Source organism: Myzus persicae, unplaced genomic scaffold (assembly GCF_001856785.1).
Source record: "Myzus persicae strain clone G006 unplaced genomic scaffold, MPER_G0061.0, whole genome shotgun sequence".
In the NCBI taxonomy this organism is placed as follows: domain Eukaryota; kingdom Metazoa; phylum Arthropoda; class Insecta; order Hemiptera; family Aphididae; genus Myzus; species Myzus persicae.
Window position 1 is genome coordinate 169,452 of NW_019104222.1, and position 26,713 is coordinate 196,164.

A 26,713-nucleotide genomic window follows, 5' to 3' on the forward strand; every position below is an offset into this window, starting at 1 on the left:
TTTCTAAAAACAATTTTATTACACCTATATAGCATGATTTAAAAATAGTTTTAAGAGGTTAAATATTACAGAAGCTACGAGCTTGTCAATATTATTTATTTATATGTAGCTAAAATAAATTAAACATACCTATTATAATTCATAAGAAACGATAGTTGGTACTCGGTATTAATAAATATCGGTAATCGTTTCTTAACCGGTTACAACATATTATTATGTCATTATAACGTTTTATGTTAACTGAAAAATCGTTACAGTATAGGTAACCGGTAACCGATGACCAGGAATAAAAATAGTTTTAAAATAAAGGTAACAGATTTTAGGTTCCAAGTTCCGGTAAATTACCAGTTTTCGGTAAGAACCGGTAATCGATTTCAAGCCTTGATTTGATATCTTAAAAGATTTTGCTTTGTGAAAAAGAAGAAAAAAATCGAGATTAACCTGATATTTTTACGTATAACCTGCAGTTTTCGACAATATTGATTTGTTCATATTCTATACTAACTCAAAAATGGATGATTAAATATGAAGTCAATGATACATTATTGTATACTAGTATACTACGAATGAACGATTCAGAACGAAGACGATGTAACTATTTTGATATCAAACAATTATTTTAATAACAATTAGTAATATTGCAATTTTAACAAATTATCATATTTTGTTTTTAGTTTATCTCTAATATTCAAAAAGTGATAAGAATTTTTGATTTTAACTTCCTAAAATTGCCAATTAGATCTAATTTACTATCAAAAACCTCCATCGAAGGTGTTGATCAGATCATATTTTTTTATACACTTGAAAAAGTGTCTTCAGGCACACTAAAAAAAATCCACATCATTGTAAAATCAATACATTCTTCTCTCCATTCAATATCTAAAAGTTGGAAATGTCTACCTTAATAGCTAATATAAATATTTTGTGAAGATTTAAATAGGATCTACGGTCGAGTTAGGTAAGAATTATTTACATAAAAATAACTAAATTATAGGCACCTGCAATTTTTGATTATTATTTTTTTTTCGATTAATGTCTATAAAAATTTTAGCTCCGTCAAAAAACTTAAAAATATAATACAAGGTTCCTCATAAATTGTTGTTAGTGGAAACTAAAAAAAAAAAAGAGCGTAGGTCCATAATGATTTTTTATGAGCATCTGAATTTTAAATTTCGACAAAATACTTTATAAAATAAAAACACAAAAATGTACACACAGGCGATTCTCATCTCCTACGCATAGGAATTAGGTACACCATAATTTGTGTTTTTGCCGCATACGGTGACGTCAATCATAGACACCGATACCGCACATGGATATGGCCATAATTCACATTATCACATAGCACTATATTATTTTTTTAAATTATTAATTTCAATTAATTAAACAATAATTATTATGGTTCCTTTTTGCCCAAGCTTTAAGGTGGTAAATATAACCTTTGATGTCCAACAGTCCACTTTTAAGGGTTTTGTGCCCAGCTGAAGCACAGTTGGATATTTGGGTGACAAACCCCTTCAATGAGAAAGTACTGGGTAGTCTGTACATCTATTAAAATAGCAACTAGAAAAATGACGAATTTTCATTGTTAATTGAATGTATATATTTTTTATAAAAACAATAAAATAACCACACCATTTTGTAGGTACTTATACAATTAAAATAAATAATATTGTTCCATTTGTTTATGGTACTTATCAACTGTAAATTGTAATAAATCATACTTTATTAAATATTAGTTCAAACATAATAAAACTCAAATGCAGGAGTTGAAGGAGCCATTATAATACCTAAAGGCTGGATCTAGAGAACTTTGAGAAGTCGACGTTTCTAAAATCTAAATATTACAAATTAAAAAGGTATACATCGATTACGCCAAGAAAATATTAGAACTAAAATATTCAGTTTAATATTTTTAGATATTTTAATTAAATATGCAAAATGTGTTAATGCTAAAAAAAATAACAAAATCGATTTTGAAAATTTGTTTAGTACAGTATACCGTCAGCTTATTGCCAAAACAATGTCATGCTCAAGTGTAAAAGTTCTAAATATTATCTGAGTTAAAATAAATGATAGCAAATTAGTGTTGACAAAAAATTAATCTAAAATCTATAAATACATCTTGAGGTGAATATGTTCGTGTTTCATTATTAAATTGTTTCATTTTAGATTCTGAGCTAAGCAATGGCATGTATTGATTTTTCAACGGCGACGTGAATCCATAAAAGTTTTATATGAGCATTTATAGTTAGAATTTTGGCAAAATTATTAAAAATTACTACAATTTACAAATTATTTTGAGTATGGAAGTTCATAAAACATTTTATTTTTATATCGAAGATTTGAAAATGAATACAAGATTCCTCATAAATTTGTCAAATATAAACAAAAAAAAATTTGTGAATTTCAATTTCTGCAGCAGTTGACTTACACTAGTACGAGTTAAGTTGAGGGAACATTTGACATGTGATATTGCTGGTTGTTGATCTATAGTGAAAATTCCAAAAATTGGTAGTTAAATAAATTATTGAAAGAAAAATAGGGGTTGCGCATGCTTGGTTTTGAACTATTCTGTGTACATATAAATTATATTCAATTATTATACTAAGTATTTAAGTTTACTTGTTCAATTAATATTTTGTTTATTCAATTTTACTCATATTATAATATATTCATATTCAGTCTTGTATTATTGACATGAAAGTATAATTTATATGCACTGTCGCAGTCATTGACTTAATTGTCTAATTTTGTGAAATTGAGATAGAATTTACATAATATTAGGCGGAGGGCCGGAGATTCTGAAAAAATATTAGGCGTAAATATTCGACAACATAGAATATAATAGAGATGTGGAGGCAAATATTAACAAAAATGGGCTACAACACTAATAAATTTACAGACCGTCATTTTTAACAAACAGAATACACACTCACTATCATCTGATAATATGTAAATAAAATAAATAATTAATTTTATTATAAATATAACCTTTATATTTAGTGTATTATTTATTAAAGTATGATGGCCTCTCCAATCTGCTCTGAGAGTCAGCTAGTAATAGATGCCTGGTCTGACTAATAGATAGGTAATATAGTTGGTAAAGTTCAACGTAAAATATTATTCAATAAACATACACTATACACCATAATGGAATAATCAATAATCAGTAATCAGTAATAAGTTAATAACTAATCACTATTATTTTGGTTTTGTAGAAATAAATTGTATTAAAGACTAAAGTAAAAAATTAAACATAAAATTGCCAAGAATACTATATATGACAATGTTTTTAGGAGGCTAAGCATCTCCCTTCGATCGCCAACTTATTATTTGTACTTATTGATCCTGGACTTCATCCGATACTTTTTGATGTTTAATTAATCATGATTTAGTGCTGCTCTCTACTGGTAAACATTATAACCACAATAGTTCATAGAAAATTCGATAGATGATGGTCATCAGTCATCACTAAGTATTCACGAGTATTCGAATGCTACGTATGCTATGTAAGATGTAACACCTGTATCCTTGAGATTTAATTTGTAATACCTTACAAATGTATAATACTTACCTACTTAATAAGTGATGTAGCTTGTAATATTAATATTATAGGCAACTAGGCAAGCTCTTATTTTAATGGCATTTAAATTAATTTTAGGGTATTTAGTAACACACTTTTAAGTTTTAGTTTCCGAATTGAAAATGTTTATAATTATTATTCAAATACGATCATGACTGAGTAGTACCTGCAGCTAAAATTAAATAGTTTTTTCAAAATTATAATTTTTAAGTAAATGGGAAGTACGCACACAGTCATACAGATATTCTTTTTGCCAATGAGGACCATAAAAGTTTTAGTACTCCGTAATATAATAGACTATCTACATAATATAATACATCAATATTATCATGATGGTTTTATAGTTTCTTCATTCTTTCATAGTTGCATATGGTTCGGTCTTCAGTGTCCTAAAATTGGGATGAGTGTAATACCTCAAGTTTAAAAACATGTGTCTCTTATTACATTATTATAGTGAGTTAAAAATAATCAGATAAATTAGTAAATTGTTTGGATTACTACCCATAGCTGTGTTACCCGACTTTATCCGAAGTAAAATTAATCTAGCTTTCTATTGTTTTCCATTTTGTTTCAGTTGAATTATATATAGGTAAGTAATACTCAATGGTAATAGGTACTAACACGACTACAACGATTCATTTTATGATTTTCTACTTCTTAATTCTGAGCATATTTTTATGTAAACACACAAAATGGAAACAGATACAACTAAAAATATATTGTTGGAACTCAAAGCTAAAAGTAATTCTGTTTACCATAATAGATTTAACTGATTTAAGTATAAATCATATTAAGCTCTTATAACTTTTATAGAAAAAATAAATGAATAGATTATCTAATATGATAAATAGTATAGTTAAAGTTATAGATTTTTTGATTATTTGTAATTAAGTAAACATTAACTTAACATAGTATGCTACTCAGCATTTTTCGAATTACTCCAAAAATCCCAAAATATATTTATAATTCATACATTTTCCCTGAAGTGAAAATATCACGAGTTATGTTCTACTTTTCTTCCCTCGAGATCGACGGGTTTTTTTTGAAATGTGGATAATTGTAAACATTTTTATATACTATATTTCTATTAGTTATAATACAGTAATATAATTTATATCCAATGGCAACCATTAAAATAAACAAATACTATTCAACTTTCACGAACAAAATTAAATTCATGTGTGACTTATATTAACTTATAGGCTATATTGATTGAACAAATGAGTTATATAAACACCTCCTGAATATCAAAGAATCTGTTGGTATAACTTTTATTGATCATGAACCATGGACCATGGTTGAGTCATTTTTGACTCTATAGTATAGAGGGTAAACAGAAAAACATTAACTAATATTTCATATATTATGTAGATTATTTATACGAAAATATTGCTACATAATAATATGTAAAATAATATGGAAACTCCAAATTGATAATTAAGTCGATTGACAATTGATTAGTTTTGAGACTATTTTATAGTGTGAATTGTGTAATTACTTTTATATTAATATTCATACCTCGATGTAAATATGTTATTTTATATTGTTCCTACTAGATGTAAATTAAATATATTTTTTTTTCAAATCATGTACCTACACTGTCGAGTGTGAACAACTGGTCAGATTTAATCAAATTATTTTAAGGAATGTTCTCACAAATTTCCATATTTTATCAAAGCGATGTTGTTATTTTAATTCTTAACACGTGCTGATTAATAATTCCTACATAATTATACTTAGCTAGGTACCTACGTAATTAATTTGTTTTTGTAATCATGAATAAGCACTAACAATTTACAAACAAACTACGTATAAAATTGACAGTATATTATTATGAGACTCCACATGTAATAATGGTATTATAATTATTTTTATGTTTTTGATTTTGAAATTATGAATAATTATAATTCATATAGTAACTACCATCCATTGAGTTTCTTATACTATAAACCTACCTATACATATTTTTTTTAATTGGTAACGAAAAGAAAATGTAATAATTTTTGATATTACAATATTATAAACGAAAAATATGATGAAAAACTAAAGATCAAGATACTCTCTGCTTTAAATTTTAAAACTGTTTAAAATTGTTATTATAAATATCGCTTTTAATGGACTATGGTGAGTATAAATATTATTATAATTAAGATTGAATAGCCAATTACTGCAGAGTGAGAAAATAATCTAAATTATTTATGAAACTCGAATTGTATTATGAACTAAGTTTTAGTGAATTCAGATTCTCTTTATTATTTAATTTTTACTTTGAATACATTTAAAACTAAATAGTAACTATATAGTATCTGGTAGTAATTATTAGAACACTTCCTATAGTTATTAATTATAAATGTAATGAATAACTGGTATTTTGCACTTGAGTGATCGTGATGGTAATATACTAATATATACATTATAATAAAACTGCACCTAGTATACTTTTAAAATAGGTATACCTATGTATAATTTCCTGTTTGTTATTTTGCTGTTAATAGTATACAATTTGTCTTGTAATTTTAATTAATCTAATTTTAATCGCTACAAAGAAAAATATTTTATTATTTTATCTAATTCTTAAGAATATATGTTTTTTAACTTGATAACAATTATTAGATTTTGAGATACTTATACTGAATTTAAATATATATAAGATTGTATAAATGCAATTTATACTTCATATTTTGGTAGTAGGAAATATAAAAATATAATTAATTGTAAATCATAATGTAAATGTAGTTTTTTTTTGATAAAAAATATTGCATTTGAAGTTTTAAATGACAATTTATAGCTTAGTTCCGAATTCCAATTGAATAATGTAAGTACCAGTTATTTAGATTCATTATGTGGACATTGAAGTATTTCACATATTGTTTTTTAAAACAAATTATAAAAACAATTCATTTTATAGTTATTAATGAAAAACACTTTTTATGCTGAAAATCTTAATAATTTTCATAAAAACAATGATGTCTTTGTAGATTATTAATAGGTACAATAGTCGTGAACTTGTTTATTAATGAAGATCTCAAAAGAAGAATACTTAAATTGAGGTTATGTGGCATAAACTTTATTAATTAACACGCTAATAGTACCTGTCTAGTTATATTTATTTATTTTTCTTATAAAATACTAATAAAACAATAGTTAATTATTATACCTCATTTGATTCCTCATAAAAGATATTTCACTTTAAAAAATGAGTAGGTAATTTGAAATAAGTTATAAAAAATATTAGTACTTGAATTCAGAATTAGTACACATTTTATATGTTCATCTTACGTAAATCTAAAACCAATCTTTATATACCTTCACCGACTTTACTATCTAATACTATTTACGACATAATGTTTTTAGTTTAAATTTTAAATACTATCAGATTGTACCTCTTAATCCGTAATAATTTGCGAAACACTCATTATAGTTTATGGTATTTAATTTTTATAGGTATGCGAATTCCTCGTATTTTATAATTTAAAATCTAAGTGTTTTTCCCTACTTGTAAATAAATTAAAAAATATTATGGATTTAATTTATAATTTCAAGGTTGTTTTTACAAACTTACTGATTTTTCAAAATATTTTGATGAATACTTTTACTAAAATAATAGAAACAAGAGATAGATAACTAAACCAATAGAAATCTTTAGTCAGAACACATGTATTTTATTGGTATTAGACATTTTTGAGAAACTTCAGTTTAGAAATAGGAAAACTCATTCTGTTTTTACTAGGTATGAGTGCACCTAGTCATTGAGTAGGTCACTATAATAGTTGTGTTAAATTTGCTTCAAATGATGAATCATTGCACTTTAAAAAAATGTTGATGAAGTATTTGTTTTAATAACTGTAGTAAGTAAATTACTTATTCATTCATTTTGTTCATACGCCTAATATCAGCTTTAAGATGTTTTAATTATTTACTTATAAATTATCTTATATACTAATTTATTAAAGTACTTTACATTCGTACTAGGTTCTAAGTAAAAATAAACAGTATATTTATTAATTTTTTCTATTTATTGAGATATTTTTACTAAAACAGCACTTATATAATACAAAACAACCGTAAAAAATTAAATAAATATATAAATATTAACACACCTATTATTACATAAAAATAGCTAAGAAATATAATTCTATTTAGTTGAATATTTTATCATATGGTACTTTGTGGAAAAACTGATGAGTGACTGACTGAAATGCCATCCCTAAAGCTGATTCAAATGCAGGTTGAAGGTCCTTCAAAATTTCCCTCCAATTTTGATTCATAAACATGTTCATATTATTTCCTAAACATAATTATTTCATAAATAATCAAGCATTTAATTATGCAGTACACTAAACATGCACACAATAAAATATATTATATAAACCTAATAATTGATCTCCATTAAACAAATTTTCTAGCTGTATATAAAGTCTTGATGTACTAAATTTTAGTTCTAAAGATTCTAATTCCATATACTCATCACCTCTCCTTGTAACTGGTTTACCATTTATGTCAATTGATACTTTCAATGCAGCTAAAATTTAAGAAAAATAATAAATTATGTAGATTTAAGTTATTGTTGTTATCAGTTGTCAGTTGAGTTATTTATTTATAATAAGTATTGCGCAATAGTCAACAAACATACCTAGGGTTAAATTGCTTTTTCCTTCACCTATTATCGGTAGAATGATAATTTTTCCTTGTATATTGTACATGCCTTCGAGTACAAGTGGTTCATCAAAATCGGCTTTGAGATTAAATGTATAATTGTTTATATTCGATCTGTAAGAACACAAGAACACATCCATATGATGCTATTACTTATATAATTCAACTAAAAAGAGAGCTTATACCAATAGATAAGGTTTCGAATGTACCTAGCCATTGAGTAGGTCACTGTAATAGGTGTGTAATTAAATTTGAATTCAATAATAATTGATTGCATATTATGAAAAACGACTCTGAGCGGAGACCGTCTGTCAGCCTATATTTCTAAGGATGTTTTATTATACAGGCACCTACCTATTTATTATATTGCTATAATTAGTTATAGCTACCTAATATTGAGTTAATTTTCTCCAATGTCAAATACCAGCATACGTTATATAATAATAACTTTAATATTATTTCATATACCTAATACTACTAAACTACTATATCTGTTATAAATGTATGAGCCAATAAAGAGAAATTACGTATTGCAGAACTATGTGAATTTATATTAGATTTTACATTTTGAAAATTGTACAGTGTTTAGTAGATAAAAGTATAAGTAGTGATGAGTAATTTCAAGCCTCTAAGAATAATATTTTTTAAATTACACAACAAAATTACAAAAACCGTTATTTTTGTCAAATTTTATCAAAATTTGAACTTCAACTTTCACTATAAAAAAATTGTACCAAAGTATTTTCGATTTTGAAATTTGCTGTTAGAAAAATGTATTATAAATTTTCAAGGTTTTTGAACAAGCACTAAAATTGTATTATGCATACATCTGAAAAAAGCTAAAAAGCTAGACCATTTTATCGGTCTATAAATATTACAAAAAATCATAATACTTTGAAATTTATGCCTATTAATATATAAATAATAATATAAAGTAATATGGTTGTTAAAAACTGAAGTCTCCAGAGTTATTCGTTTTTGAACAAAATAAAAAAAAAAACATGTCAAAAACTGCTTTCGCGTCCTTTTGATTCTGAAAAAATGACAAACTAAATCTAATTGCTAGGTACCAGAAACGGCAGAAACCACCCTCAACGTTTTTAAGATGCATTAAGTTCATAAATTATAAGCATTTCTACTGCTCTAAAGGTAAAATTAAACATATGCACACACACATTAAAAGTTATTTCATTGTAAAACCAATAAATTCATGGCATTGCTCAGCACCTAAAAGTTAGGTAAAGAATAATTGTATGAAAGTTTGTAAAACTTACTTCATTGATGTTATCTTAATAGACCCAATATTATGTATATAAAGGTCTTTGAAGCTTAGTTTGATGTCTAAGGGACCATTAGATGTACCTTGAATTATATCCATTTGCGATATTATTAAAGGATCAATTGGTATTAGCCCCAAACTTGGTATTCCTAAAAAATAAAAAAACTATTTTATTTCGGTTCGCTTACTATATATCTATTAGAAATGGTAAATTCATCTGTTGAGCTAAATATTTTTAAGCAATCATTCAATAATATTTAAAATATTTCTGTATATTAGTGAATTATAATTTTATAGTTGGCTTAACTTTTGAATTGTGTTAATTTTTTTTTATTAGTAAAAGCTATGCAGTTAATAACAAATTAACTTAACAAACCGTTTGATGTATTTTATAGTTTAAAAGTATTGTATTTAGCAGACATGTAAACTAAAGTAATTTTTGATATCAAATATATTTAACTGTAGGTAGGTACTTATTTAAATATAAAAATGTTGAAAGGTTTTTTGATTTTTACATTCTGAGCAAAGCAAATTAATTAGCTTAAGCGTGTCATGAAACAAATCTATGAACCACTTTAATCAATTAAGTATTTTGAAGAGGTGGATGAGGTTGATTTGCCGGCAGTAATTTTTATTATGCGTAATCAAAAACTATTAACAATTATCAAGAATTCTCTTTAATGTGGGTTTTTTTAGGTATACTCAGAATACATTTTCGGATGTGATAATTTATAATTGCATTGTAATAATATATACTATATTATATTATAAATAATATACCAATAAATATATACTACCCTGCGGCGAGGCGAGCTAACGAGGTAAGTGTCCTTACCAGGTTTCTGGATCCTGTTTGATATAATATCATATATATTTCAAATTTTTATGTACGTATAAAAATAACTATTTTATTATAAATAAAATACAACCATTACCTACATTAATTATAAATTTTGTTTTAATACTATGAGCGTGTGTATTGTGTACCTATGCTTGAAATTATTGTACTGAGCATTGTTGGTTCTTATATCAATTTAGGGTATAACAAATATACCACAATGTATATTTAACACAATTATCTTTATTTTTAAACTATATAACAACTATACCTAGGTACTAGGTATTATTTATGTGGTATAAAAGTAAAATTATAAAATATTTAGAGGTAGATAAAGGCTTTTAGAGTATTATTTTTTCACATTGTTTACAAATCATATTATAATACATATCTATATGATATTTATTAATTGATCCGTATTGAGAATCTATAACTGTGATATATGATCAGAATTTATTCAGCCACCAGATTGTGTATATGTAGTAGGTACTACAAAATGGTTTGAAAATTTCAACTGAAATTAGTATCAAGTATTACGAGTACTATAATATACATATTGTTATTACAATGGTATGTTGTTATGTTGTGCCATCCAACTGGAAATATATGACGACCACTATTATTAAGTATTAACGTGCACCTATTATAAGTAATTTATTCGGTAAGGAAAACATGTCGTTTGATTATGATTTAGGCTTTAGGGGTATTCAAATAGTATTTGCTTCATAATTTAATAATTTAAATAACATTTGTATACTGTTTGTCTGTTTACAGTCACAGGTCTTTAAATTTTTGCCACAGTTACGAGTCATTATTAGTAGTAATAACACGAACATCGCTGAAAATCTTCGTTCATGGTCAAGTTCAAAACACAAACATCTTTGTAATTTATTAGTTTATTACCATGTGTAACCATGTGTTAACCCGTAGCTAGCTCATTGCAAATTTTTGGTAGAAGAGCGGGTAGAAGGCCCGAAATCGGAGGTATAATGTTATTCCATCCACATTACGTTAACGGGCACCATGCTAATGTCATCACGTACCCGTCTAAGTCTTCCGGCGTTCAAGGCTATAAAAAATGTCATATTGATTGCTATCAGTGCGGCCAGAGTCTAGGTTCAAGGGCTTATAAAAAACATTTTGTTGATAACAATCTCAATGTTCTCAAATTGTCAAAAATGATAAAAAATATTCATAATTAGATGATGATTTAGGTTTATTATAACTGAACATTTATGAAATTTAACTCATTATCTGTGCCATTTTGAATCTGATTATCTCAAACCGTATTTCGATTTGTGTTTAAAAAATGTGTTGAACATATTCCAATTGTTTGATCGAACAATGACTAATGTTGACGCAAGTTATTGAAAATGTCTTTACATTATTATGCTGACCGAATTCTATAGCGCAAGGTAAATTTTAAGGACGAGAAGAGAGACGGCAGAAAAAATATTACTGTATTGTTTTTTTTTTAGATTTAAGTCTAAAATATGGCCATGTTTTTTATTTTTTTTATATACATCTATCGAAATCGAATTAAACATACTTAAAAGGTTAGCAGCATATTAATTGTGTAATACTGTAATATATTGTTTTTTCTATAAATGTACACTATTCATTCACGTTATACTGTATTTTACTGATGTTATGTAATATTAGTTGAATGTTGATAGCAAATTTATTTTATATTTGTTCGATTTGTTAAATAACATATAAAATAATGACCCTGTTGCATGAATGTTAAAAAAAAATATTAATTTACATTAATTGTTATATTATTTGATCAATATTTAGAAATATATACTTGCTTTATTTAAATTGATGATTAAAAATTAAGTATAATCTAATATAATAATTATGTACTTAACACAATAATATAATGCCTGTTCATAATAATAGTTATTAGAACTTAGTTGTATAAATTATAAATATTAGTCATTAGATAATAATAATATAATACTTTATTAGAGTTATTGTTTACAACACATTTTATATAAACTATATTGAATTTAGTGTATCTTGGGAGTTAGGAGATATAATGCTACCTTCAGAGTTAATTTAATTTAATATGATTATAATTTGATTTTATAAATATAAATTTTAACACTGAATTGTTAAAACTAATATTATTACAAATTTAATTTTATTAGTAATTTAATTACTAAATTGTTATCAGGTATTCTAATAAAATCATATATTTTATTTTTAGAGTAATTTTAACTTGGAAATGTGTCATCTAGGATACATAAAAAAATTACCTAACTTTTTAACCTGGAGCTTTTAATAATTTTTTTTTTAAACTAAATGTTTATATGTATGGGTTCAGTAAGACTTGAATTAAGTTAATTAAGATTATGAATTTTGATAGTTCATGTCTCTTTTTTACTTCTAAACATTGATATTCAAATTGAGCATTTCACAGATATATTTGTGTATTTAATATCTTATAAGGTGTTGAAATTAAATAAGTTATACCTCTTAAATGCATTGGTATGCACCGATAACAACTGCTATACAAAAAAATATGTAATAATGTGTTCGATCCGTAACCAAGATACGTATTTTTTAGCCAGATTAATGTATATCGCTGTTAAAAGTTATGATGATAGCAAAATTGAATAGTTTCTGGTTTTTTTACGAACATTTTACATTTTTCCGTGCGGTAAATTGTCGTTGTCCAACCGGATAAAAAAACACGGTTTAGAAAATATAGAAAATAATATTATAATGTTAGCGTAATGATCCAAAATATGTTCTAAATATATGACTTGTGTATAAAGATTGTAGTTAGTAATTTTGACTCACCTTTGACTAAATGTGGTACAGCTGTTTGCAGTGCTTGTTGAATACACGTGTTGACGCCTGGGTCATCTTTTTTGCACGCAATGAATCCTTTGGCTGAAAACAATGACAACAAAAATCTTAGTATCTAATAGGTATAAGACATGGAATGAACGAATTTATAAATAAATCATCGGCGGTCGTTGAAAATATGAAAGATGTGTTCGAGACAGACCGGGTGACGGTGTCTTGGACTACGAATATCCCACTTTTAGAATGGAAAGATATAATGTAATACAGACATATTATAGGAGAAGCTGAGCAAGGGTAGGTATAGTACCTAATTATATGCAAATGCGGGTAAGGGCAGATAGAAGCTCTGTGAACGTGCAGCATGGTGGTAAATTCAACTTACGCAATTTGACAACGGATGCGGAGGATAGAGTCGTTTTGGAAATCGCGCACAGCAGACACCACAGGGTGACCAGCGCAACGTCACATCTTATAACAGCCATGATAAATAAATATTATTATTATTATGATGATGTTTTGCGGGCGGTGTTCATTCATGCAGTGCAAAAATGATATTAAAATGTAACCGTTCGACGACAAACTTGGATCTACTGATGTCCGACCGTCGACAGAGATCTGATATATTTATATACATACTATATAGGTATATACACATACAATAGAATATACTTTCGATTTTTCGAGTAGCTATACCCACCCATATTGACCCACCAACGCCGAGTGCGTGTGTCTGCCATTATATCGGCATGCACGTCTTGACCTTATAAGTTACAAAAAATGTATTGTGTTTCATTGTCACGGGTACACCCGCCAGTCCGGTTCTATTAATGATGATTATTATTTCAGTTCGGCTGGGTGACTTCAGAAATTGGACAACTAAAAATATAATATGTCCAGGAAGACGGATATTTGGATAAAACGTAATTATATTTTATATCCAATATAATCATACCATTATTCTCATAGCCACTATAGCTATAGCAGTACAATAATTATTAAAAATCCTGTATCTCTACAGCAGTTGAAAATCTTTTTACATTCCTAGTCGAGGAACTGTAGTGTAATTTGTGACTTTTAAAAATATAGGTAAACATATTATAAGAAAATAAAATAGTATTCAGTATATTTTACAATAATAGTATTTAGTCAATATAACTATGCTTAGTAGTTATAGTAAGCATCAGGTATTGAGTAATTATTAAAAGAGATACATTCTTAAAATAGGTGCTATAATTAAATACTTCCTTATTCTACCTACAATAGAAGCCATAAGATTTCAACAACAACAGAAGCATTGCAAGTCTTTTTAATTATCCTTTATCATTAAGTGCTTTAGAATGATTTATAACGAACTGATTATACTAATATATATTTTTTATTTTCAGAGAATACAATTAAATAACCCATTTAATTTGTTTGTGACTAGTTACTATTAAGAACAGATAGTTTTGTAAAATGTTATTTATAATAAATTATTAATTACATAAATGATAATATTTTTAAAATTGCTGCGCATAAAGAAAATTATTTCACATTTTCTCATGGTTTTAGATCGTGCTAATCAAAATGAAAAACACATAATAATCATATAATTTAACTTTACTTCGACTCTAATGGATTTGGACATTTTTTAAAACTATTTATAACTAAACTGTCTGTACATCATTATACATGACGTATTGAGTTTCATAAATATAATAATTCAATTTTTAAAATATTAAATTGTCATACTTAAACACTTAAGAAGTGTTCAAGTATCTATTATACGAATACAAATACAATAAAAATCAAAAAAATACATTTTTTTTGTAAAATTTTACAGTTGAAACAAATTACCAGAACTCAATCATTTAAATATTTGCTTATCATAGAAATATGTGCAATGTAAAATATTTATTAGGAATTATCATATTTCATCCGTTTATATAAACTACTTATGTACCGAGCAAAGTATACTAAGTACATATTACACTGTCCGAAATAAATATATTTGTATGAGATATTGCTGAACATAAAATGCAGAATACTAAGTAGATACATTAGTACATTATGTAGTTATATATTTATTTCTTAGAATTTGTTTACGTTTTTTTTTATTATTACTTATAAAGACTATTATTTTTTTTTCCAAACAATGCTACTGAAAATAATATATTATGCTTTTATACATTACTATATAAGTAAGTAAATATATAGGTAGGTACAGTATATTAATTAATTGGAATGTCTGTTAACCCTTGTTAGTTGTTCTTGATGTAGTGCAAATATTTTAGTGAATTTTTATTTAATGTGATGTATAATATGACTAACGGCCTCTCCATTACCATAATTTACAAAAAAAAATGTAAGATATTGTCTGATTTAAAAAAAAATTTGGTTGCCTACTCATTCTCATGTACCTATTATAAACCTGATACCGGTCGAAATCAATCGTTCAAAATGTATCTCCCCACCACGTGACTTTTACTTACTACTATAGTTACATAATATGCAATGTTAGCACATAATGTCTACCAGTAACCCATAAAAAAATTCAAATAAATATATTGAAATTAATAAAAGGGGGAAAGTAGGTAATCTATCTGCTGTACAGTATAGGTGTCGTTGCATACGAAAATCGATTCTAAGCGATGAAGGTCTGTCAACCTATTTTACTAAGTATTTTTTTAATGATATATTTTAACTCCAGTTATTGTAATGTTTATTTTACAATTAGTAATACAGTAAATTGAATTGATTTTTGCCAAACACATCTCATTTATTTTATTATTATTTATTAAAATAGTATATATTTATTGAATCATATAATATTATCATTATTCGTTTTTGAATCTATTCAGGCGTATTCTGAGAATAGTTCCATGCTATAAATAGGTAAGAGTATAAAAAATAATCTAAGTGTCACTGTGTATAAAATTATGAAAATATAATAAAATTGTTTACTTTTAATTAAAAGGACGAACTAGATTCAATTTTCCACCAGAAACCACCGTCAAAGTTGAAAAGCGAAGTATTTTTACTGTTCCAAAAAAATGAAAGCCTCTTATTTCCAACTCTAGTAGAACCCAGTTGCGTAATGAATGGAGGAGTCAGGTCTGCTGTGTGGAGGTGCCCGCAGAATTCAATAGACATTTTGGACCGTATCAGTTTTGTCATTTTTTATTGGTATAAATACTTGTAGAAAACAATTTATCATGTTTACTTTCTGCATCACTTACAATTTACTATCGTCAATGAACTTAAATTTGCTAAGTTATACCTATGTAACGAACATTTCATTGCTCGGTGTATGGGGCACTCACGTTTTTCGATTTACATTATTATGATACCTTCTGGCTTCTAGTATAATAAATTAGATAATCATGAAATAATATTTCTTCTTACTTATAGCTTAATTTAATATTGCATTATTACTTATGGTGTTACTTTTAAACTTGTTTATATTGTGTGAAAATGACAAACTGTCAACGACATCATGAAAGTTGGTGTTTTAAGATTCTACACTGCATGATTGAGTGTATGTTTATGAGTTAGGCACCAACGTTATTGTTAAATTACTATAATGTTTTTAATTAGTTTTAGTTTCTAAGAAATAAGACAGATATTGTCATAATCTATGGAGAGATTCAAGGTATAGGCAGGTACTGCAATTATAACACTCTTCTAGAATTAGAAATCGTAAATACCTACTTATATAGCAATGGTAGACATGAGTGTGTACAACGAAAATACAATATTTATTTTTGCTGTAATTATATTATAATATATTAAAATGTTATTTATAATGTAAGTTTATAGTAAAGAATTACCTACCTACCAACGTGACATAATTTACTTTGAAGTTTGAGAACAAGAACGAGGAAGTTAAATTCACCTAGGTACCTATTTAGTTTTTTCGTTTATATTTAATGGTTTTAATATTACTCTGTCTTTTTTGTATGAATAACTGCTTGGTCACTTAATGATTAAAGTATGTACAATTTTGATTTCTCACTCGCCGTATATTATGTTGTGATTACTTATTGTGATTTCCTGCCAACATTAAAAGTTATTTAGCAGTGCGATATCGTTGTGATAACACTGTCATTATTTATTTTATATTTTATAGGTCTATTATAATCTATTTTGCTAATACACCTATTAACAAACAAATAATAAAAAAATTTTATTATAATGTAGGTGTTGGTATAAAAAACTTGAATTAGCCACGGAAAATTATCCCTTGTATTGGTTATAACTAAAAAGTATATATTATATTTGTTACAAGTTACAGAAATATTATGTGTACAGTGTATATGCAATATACTTAATTCTAGTATGGATTAAGTAAAGGTTAGATAGCTGAAAAGTGATGAGACTTGGCAAATTTAGTTTATGAAAAATAATATGCTGAACTATTATAAACATTATAAATCATGTAGGTACAAGCCACTTAGACTAGTTATTTGATCAACTTTAACTACTATCAACCTAAATTACTTACTATATAATTAATAATTATTAAGAAATTAAAACATACAATTCATCATTAGGTTAGAAAAAAATGTGTAAATAAGATTTTATCAACAATATCAAAGTAAGACCTAAATCCTACTGCTGAACAGGCACAAATCCAGAGCATAGATCTGGGGAGGGGATAAGCATTTTTTAGTTTAATCATTCATATAATAAATAAATTATTGATTATACATATAGTTTCTATCAAACACATACAGGGTGTTCCGTGAGGATTTACTCATTGCGATATCTCCTGAAATAATGTAGATATCATAATTCTGGTTTTTTATTAAGACTCACAGAGATAAGCATTACAAATAATTCATGTTTTAATTTTTTTTTATGTTTCGGTAAAAATGTTAAAAAATATATTTTTTAAATTAATTATTTAAAAAAAAAATTGAAGATGGCCATTTTGTAGAGTCCATTTTTCTGCAAATATTGACGTTTCAACATTTTAATTTTATTAATCTCCTAATAACTAAAGTAGCTATTTATACATTAAAAAAAAAAAAATTATCAAATAAGCGTAGTGTAACCACTGGGTGACTCCTCTCATCACGTTTTCATGAAAATATTTTCTAATATCACATATTCTTATTGTCCCTAAAGGAACAGATTGTACATACTTTATAAAAAAAAATTTAAAAAAAAATCTCCTGATTTTTAATCAATTTTTTTAGTTAATAGGTAAAACAGCAAAAAACCGGGTCTCGTACTGGCGGCGAGTCCCCCTCTACGGCTAATGGGTATATCTTCACGCGACACTCTGTGTACCTAATAGAAATACATTATATCTATGCTTCTAATTATAGTACGAAAGTAATTATAGAATTTAAAAAAAAACTGGAGAAATAATATGTCTGGGGGCTTTGTCCCCCCCTGAATTCATCCCTGCTGCTGAAAAATTTCAATCAAAGAATTCAGAAATCACTTCTTGTTGCATGCAAGATCAAAATGACGAATTCAAGATTTAATATTAGTGAAAATCTGGTTAAATGATTCGTATCCTTCTCAACTTCAACACTTCAGAAATGTAAGATAAGACGTGTCTAACCGTTTTCTTATTTTTTTATTTTACTATACGCACGCATGAAAAACAGAAATGACAAAAACACATGCTATTCACCTTTTACATCTATCAAATATTCGATTGGTAGTCAAAATAGATTCTTATCCAATATCAAATATACCTTCACGAGAGACATGGAATAAAAAAACCTTAAAAAAGATTTTATATAATTTTTTTTTAAACATTTATTTGAATAAATTATACAATCTGTAACATGTTAACAATAAGCATATGCTCGTAAGATATTATTGGCAGTGAATGCTTGAGGGAGGGTTACCTTACAGTAACACTCTACAATATAATTTGTTAGGCTATTTTACATACGTAATACTAATACATATATTAAATATTTTTTGTTCTTGTTTTATTTAATATTATTTAAGTTACCAGTTTAGCTATTTAAATGGTGACACCAGTGCCTTTTAAGTGTTCTCGGTGGATTACCAGGAATGTTTGCTGAGTTAAGTGCAAGAATTAGTGGATTCGGATGGTTCATAGCGGAAATGCTTGTAAGAGGAAGTGGCCACATCACAATAGGTAGTTCAAGATCAGAGTATTACACACTAGTTCGATACACAGAAGGGTGCGTTAGTAATTATACGAAGTGATATGGATTGGAACGTTTATGTTTTGTAAATATTTAATTTGTTTGTAGGTCCCCATTATTTTATACCAAGTGGCCCAAATGGGTCTCAGAAGGGTTTTGTAAAGCAGCAATTTATTACTTAGGTTTAGTTTAGAAAGTTTACCTAGCAGCGCGTACAGATATTTTTGTCTAAAGTCTAGTGAGAGACGTTTTTATTTTATATGTTCGGTCCAAGCCAACCGTTTGTCAAGGATAAGGCTCAAATATTTGACATTAGTAACCGGTGGTATCATTTTATTTGGCAGAGAAACCGAAAGAACTACGCCTTGTCTGAGGATAAAAGTTGGGTGTGAAGACTTTTCATTGTTTATTTTTATTTCCCATTTTGAATACCATATTTTCGTGTCGTTTAGATGATTTTGCAAGCGTTGTCTGGCAACAAAAAGGTTGTCATTAGAAGTAAAAATGATTTTGTCATCATCAAATTCGGCTATTGAGGTAAAAGGAGTAGGTTGGTTAGCGGAGCATATGTTATAGAGAATTGGGGATGAAATAGCACCTTACGGTACAACATTCAGGATGGGTGGTTAGATTTGAGAACTCTGGGCCTACTTTAGTCACAAAGTGACGATTATTTCCCAGATAAGATTTTTTTAAAATAAAAAGTAGAAAGGGGGCATATTAATTATTGAAAAACAAATTCGATTAATATTAGACATTGTCATAAGTAAACATAGCAAACATAAACATAAATAAATAGGATAATTTATAATATTATAAACATTTATTTTATAGAAGTAATAAGTAATGTATTCTGTGAAATATAACTTATAAGGATTTATTTTTTAAATACCTGCAGATAGGCTGCAAGTTAATACCGTGGTAGCTATAGTTGTTATGGAATTCTTTGTGTGGAAACATATCGTTTAATAATATGCCGTGTTGGTATTATATTCTTTTATTTAAAAAATCGACCTGAATTCAATATTATAAGATTATTATAGAGAGTATAATGTAAGATGACCACGGCTTAAAATAGTTTATAGTTTTAATATTCTAACACGAAGATAGCGTTAACAAATCGACAATCACTATTGTTCTTACAGCGCCACACTATTTTATGTTTACCCTATTCAGTTTTCACATATAATTTTATAATATGTTATAGATTTAATATATATTTTGTTTCTTTGAAAAATAAATAGAATAATGAATTTAGTTAGTATTTACTAACTCAATATTCAATCAATCTAGAATTTCATCGACTTTAATGGAGCTTTCAAGTTTCAACTTATATACACATGACCATATACGGTCATTAAGTATTATAACGGGTAGGTACCTATCTAAATATTATATATACATATGAACACATGCCCTATAAGTCTATATCCAATTATTATTTTGGGTATATTTAGATAGTTATTGGCATATTAAATTCATTTCATATCATACTAATAAGGATTTAGTGGTTTCTAGTTTTACTAATGGTTTAGGTACTCATTTGTGATATTTCGATGCTATTAATATGTCTAGAGAGATTACATTATTATTATTAGATTTCATCTTTAAAATTTCATGTTATGAGTAGAAATACATTTTTGGTATTTTGTTTGGTGATGTTAAAGTACAATAATTTGAGATTGAAATTAAATAAAACAAATTATTACAAAATCGAGTTGATACTCGAAGTTTATTTATTTAACACGAGGTAAAAAAAAAAAAAATATATAAAATAAATTAATAATATATGTCAGATAATATAAATAAGAATCCTAATGCTCTATTCAAGAAAAACTTGGTTGTAAGGTACTCTAGTAAAGAATTGTTGTGCAACTCCAGAAAATGCGGCAGCCAAGGCGTTCTCAAAATTGGTTTGCAGTTCAGCTAATATATCTTTCCAATTTTCATTCAGGAATACATTCATGTTGTTTCCTGTAATATTAAATATGATATTTTACAAACGTTCAGAGTCTTATAGAGTTAATTTATAATATTGAATTCAAAATGTTAATACACCTACACTTTATACACCATATACATATAATATATACATATACATATAATCTTTATTGTAAATATACAAAAATTTATGTCGTAATAAATTTACTAACCGAGAGCTTTGTCTCCTTTGAATAAGTTGTCCAACTTCAAATGGAGTCTGGTTGTGGTAAAGGTTAATTTAATGTCCTTAATATCCACATAGGTGTTACCGTTTCTTACAACGGGTTTCAAATATACGTTTATCTTGGCTCTGAGGTTGTCTGTAAAATAAAGCTCAAAATTAACGACTTATATTTTAAAAAGAAAAAAATATGTGTACATACCAAGGCTAATTTTGGAGAGACCGTCACCGATAATTGGTAGGATGATAACTTTGCCTTTGAAATCGTAATTTCCATCGAGCGTAATAGGTTTGTCGAAGTGTACGTCCAATGTAATATTATTGTTATCCAGATCGGCACTGAAATCACAGAAATCATTTTTTGTGTCCGCTTATATAAAAAAATATGTTGTGTACACTTACTAGATTTCATCAATTTGTACTGTCCCAATGTTTGATATGTCTAAATCCCTGAAGTTGAGCTTGATGCTGACGGGCCCAGTACCTTGGTCTATTCCCAATTGCGTTATACGAAGTGGATCAACTGGGTATATTCCCAAACTAGGCACGCCTAAAATGAATGAATAAATATAAAATTCAATTTTAACAAAATATAAAACAAATAATATGAGCTTACCTTTTACTAAATGTGGTACGGCCTTTTTCAGAGAATTCTTTATACATTCGTTTAACTTCGGGTCGCTTTTTTTGCACTGTACAAAACCTTTTGCTAAAATATAAATTAAAACATTTGGTTAGGTTAATACATATAAATATAAAAATTTATATTATCTAATGTACAAAAGAGTGAAGTCGTGCAGAAATGTAATTGATTTATTTGCTGCATTTGAGCACACCAATTTCTAACTAAAAATAGGGTACAATTATAATATATTATGTAGATATATGTTCATATTGGACATGGAGGTTCGACATTTAAAAAAAAAATATTCTGTTCTGTAGTTTTAAGAAAAATCATCGACTAAATGAAAATAAAAGTTTGTTTGTGTACAAAAACAATAAGCTAATGACAATAAAAATTATCATAATGATGCAATATTAGTTAGTAATTAGTATATAAAAAAATAAAATAGTAAAATATTGTGCAGGTATTTGATTATAAATATATTGACAAAATGAACATATATTATATTAAGTGGACCTCATATTCGGATGTACTCGTATACTAATGTAATAGGATGTATACATGTATACTATACTAGGTACACAGATATATTGGTGCATATAATAATTGATTATCACAAAATGGATATTTTAGTAAAAACATTATTCTGACTATGTTATTTCTAAAAAAAAGTTCATGTTTTTTTTATTATAACTTTGTGGAGAAGTATTTATTTATATTCATCTTCGGGTGATTATATAATCTTAAAAATGTAATAATATATTTTTATGATGTCGAATTATATTTTTCTAGTATTTAACTATAGAGACTTTGACCTGGGAACCTTGAAGTAATATACCACAATTAAGGGGGCTGAACGTCACAAATAAATGTATGTCAAGACTCAAAAATATTTAAATATCGGTAACCTTGTAATACAATCCTAAGTTGCGGAAATAAAATGGAAAAAAAAATTACCTATTTTGAAAAGTATAAATTGTTTATTATTTTTATAGTAGTTAAATAGTTAATAGTATAATATTATGATAAGAATAATGATTAATCAATACAAACAATTAAATAAACAAAGTTTAAGGTTCCATTTGAATAAACAATATAGTGATACAATTTATTTTAGATAATATAATACTCCTGTATATAACATTATAACATATGTTTTATTTTTTATTTTATTGTATTTTTCTATTTCCTAATATTGTATAAATACTTTTAGTTTGTAAATAACACTAGGCTAATAATATTTGTAATTGAAGCCTTTAATCAAATGAAAAAAATAATTTATTTTAGTTTTTCATAATATATTTTATTCCAATAAAAATGAATAATTGTCAAATCGTTGTTCTAAATAAATTTAAAATTTAAATGATTTGGTTTAATTAAAGATTTTTCACTAAATAAATATAAATACTTATAATTTATATGTACATTTTTTTTAAGCGCATGTTCAGTAAAAAGATACTTTTATTATTTTTTTATTTTAAATGTTGAAAAAAACTTTTAACGTTTAACATAAATATGTTGTATGCCTGGATACATATGTTGGTTGATTTCTCGTAAAGTTTTCGTTGCCGTGGTTACTTATTAACAAAAACATATTTTACAATATAGAGTACCAGTGTATAAAAGAAAGTATAATAATATTAATAATATTTTTAAAAAAATAGTTTAACTTATAATTTCATCTGACCTTGAAAAACCTTATACGTTTGATATGACAAATGTTATATAAAATTACTTCTCAGTGAGTCAGCATCGTCGATATTGCACGAAAATATTTATCTATCTTAAAATATGACCAGGGAATTTTTAGCTAATTTTAATTTCAACACTATCATATTGAATTGTTCTTGGTTTAATCATACATTGAAATATAATGTAACCAATGACTTATATATTTTGTTAATACTTGTTATTTACTTTTTTTAATCACACGTATGTTGTACTGAATTAGTTATTTAAAATATGTAATATATGTATGTGGATTTTAAGTGTGTTTTAAACAAAAATAGGTAAAACTTATTTTTAATATACTTTATGAAAATATATTGTTTTCATGGCTATATTCTAGTTTATCTAATCGTCTTGTTTTTGACACATGATAGTACTAAAAATATTAGTTCTATGTGTTTAGAGGATAATTTCATAATGATAATAATCAATTACTATTTCACATGAGTGTAGTGAATTAGCTTGTTTTTTTACGCAATATATGTGCGTGCATAAAACTACAGGTCGTGTTAATTTCAAAGGAGTTGATGTCCTATGATTTAGATTTTATAGCTTAAACATTTAAATGATCTTGAACATATAGCCCTTTCGAAAAAATATTTTGTAATTATTACTCAATCAAACACTTCTATATTTTGTTGTAACTATTATTATAATTACTATTATTTTAAACTTTATATTCTAAATTATAATTGAACAACAGATAATTTACTAGCTCTATAAGTTTAAAATTTGATAGTAATTACAGTTGCACACGCATGAAATCTTTAATTGCATACTGGTAAGTATCACTGTAGAAAAAAATTGTAAAAACTAAAATGTTATGATTTATTTCTGTACGAGGATAATCCATAATCGTACCGTTGAAATGTTTTAATATCTTAAAATTTAATCCTAAAGTCTTGCGAAATGTAGAAAGAACCTACGAGTTTAAGTAGAAATTATTTCTTAAACGATCTATTGAGAAATTAAAAATATGTAAAAAAGTGTAATTGTTTATTTGGAGGTACCCAACCGATTTGTACCTTTTTATTTTGAATTTAAATTGTTTTTAAATTAAAAAATCTTAAGTTCAATATAATATGAAAACTATTTAGATTTTGTATTATTCGTATTGGATTTATGTTCAATACTCACGCAATTTAACAGCGGTTGGAGCGGCTAAAGCGATCCCAAAGACGCACACAAGACAGCAGGCAATGTTCATAATATTGGCCATCATATTGTGCGTGTGTATTTTAGCGAAGTCAAAGGAAATTTCTGAATGCTCAACAGAGGGCTATGCTTGACACGGAGCCCGGTTACACATTGACCAATTGTGTGCTGTACGTCCATTTTATTGGATTCACAAAGGCATCGTCCCCCCTACCTTTTTGGCAACTGTCCTCCACATTGCTACCACTCAACTACGCAGCTACCCAGAGTATAGAGTACCGGAAGGCAGCTGACTTCGTCCGTGTGTGAACGAGTTTATTAGCCTTGTATATTAGCAGAATTATTATTTTCGTTCTTCTTATTATTATTATCATTGTTATTACCATCATAATTTGCAGCCAAATAATAGTAAAAAATAATAACGATTATAATATTTTAAAAAAAAAACAATAATTCCCATTAGGTTTACAAAAACATTATAAACTAATATATAAGGATAATTTCATTGATTGTTTCAAACTTTCTATAGAGTCATCCTAAGTCCTAATCTTTACCAATTGTGAACATGACTCTCGGGTCAAGGTATATAAGTTAGGTATGTGATTCTATAATTTTGCACACCCGTCGAAATTTTCTTGAAAGAATGCCGCTGAAACATACACTAGTTAAAATTGTCTATAGAAAAATAAAATAAACACGATTGAGTAACAATCATAGCTAGTTCCTTAGTATGTTTTTAAAGAATAACAGAAGTTGTTTTGTATATATTTATGAAGAAATCTGTTGACCAAGAATATGATTTATCTGGTATAATAACATTATAATACTTGGTTAATAATCTTCAAGTTTTTAATCAATCTTATTTCACTTTTAATCATATGATTGTAACACAATAACTTCACAGATTAAAAAATCCTATAATTAATATTCATTAAAACCGGAAAAATTATTTAAAATCTACAATTTTAACTTTAATTTATATAACAAATAAAACACAAGTTTATTTTGAATAGTTAAATATGCAACATTTTGTTGTGCATTGGGTCGACTGTGTTTTATTTTATAAAATTAAGTAGTTTTTGAATATTATCTTCTGATAAATTGTCGAAGTTTGTGTGTGGGTATTTTTATTACTTGGAACTTGAATATAAGGTTAGTTAGTTAAATTCTTACTACGATTTAGATGTATCTAAACATTTTATTTTTTTTGTTATAATTCAAGATATTGAGAAATTATCAATTTTTCAAGTATTTCATTTCCTGACTAAACTGTATGTCACAATATATTATGAAACTTTAAGATTTTTTTGAATTATATTTTTTGTTTCAGGTATTAAATAAACAAGGATGTAAGGTTTGCAATTTCATTACAAGGTTATTCAAATCATATTCAGTGAAGATATATTTTTTAAAGAATATTTTTTGCTTTTAAATTATATTGGTGAGCAATTAAAATGTTAAAAAAACACCATCTAGGAAACCGAGACTTGCTAAACATGCAGTATTGTTGAATTCTATCATTATGCGATCGGTTTAGTTTTTTTTATTATTTCCATAATACTACTTTCAATATATTTTATGGATATATGCAACAAGAAAATGTGTTAAAACCTTATAAAAAAACATGAAAGAAGTCTCCCCGTCGATAACACCGGTTTTAAATTGTAAATTTTAATAATGAGATTCTGACTGGTGAGCGAAGACTCCGCTGAGTCCGATTTAAGAATCTTATTAAATGTAGGATATACA

At 26.5% G+C, this 26,713-nt stretch overlaps 2 protein-coding genes and 1 long non-coding RNA gene across 3 annotated transcripts; 1 reads left to right on the forward strand and 2 right to left on the reverse strand.

Annotated features, from left to right (window-relative positions):
- Nucleotides 1–7,649: 7,649 nt before the first annotated feature.
- LOC111040172 (protein takeout-like) lies at nt 7,650–13,800 on the reverse strand. The gene is made up of 6 exons (XM_022323956.1): nt 13,559–13,800; nt 13,168–13,260; nt 9,517–9,670; nt 8,220–8,356; nt 7,959–8,108; nt 7,650–7,874 (listed from the first exon to the last, which is right to left on the reverse strand). Exons 1-6 carry the CDS (start codon nt 13,656–13,658, stop codon nt 7,726–7,728), a joined length of 783 nt encoding a protein of 260 aa, XP_022179648.1. The 5' UTR covers nt 13,659–13,800; the 3' UTR covers nt 7,650–7,725.
- Nucleotides 13,801–15,749: 1,949 nt separating this feature from the next.
- On the forward strand, nt 15,750–16,384 carry LOC111040174. Its single transcript, XR_002605181.1, has 3 exons — nt 15,750–15,812; nt 16,017–16,050; nt 16,133–16,384. It is a non-coding gene; the product is annotated as an uncharacterized LOC111040174 (long non-coding RNA).
- Nucleotides 16,385–21,069: 4,685 nt separating this feature from the next.
- LOC111040173 (protein takeout-like) lies at nt 21,070–25,136 on the reverse strand. The gene is made up of 6 exons (XM_022323957.1): nt 24,947–25,136; nt 22,073–22,165; nt 21,859–22,006; nt 21,659–21,795; nt 21,446–21,595; nt 21,070–21,266 (listed from the first exon to the last, which is right to left on the reverse strand). Exons 1-6 carry the CDS (start codon nt 25,029–25,031, stop codon nt 21,115–21,117), a joined length of 765 nt encoding a protein of 254 aa, XP_022179649.1. The 5' UTR covers nt 25,032–25,136; the 3' UTR covers nt 21,070–21,114.
- Between the last annotated feature and the right edge of the window lie 1,577 nt (nt 25,137–26,713).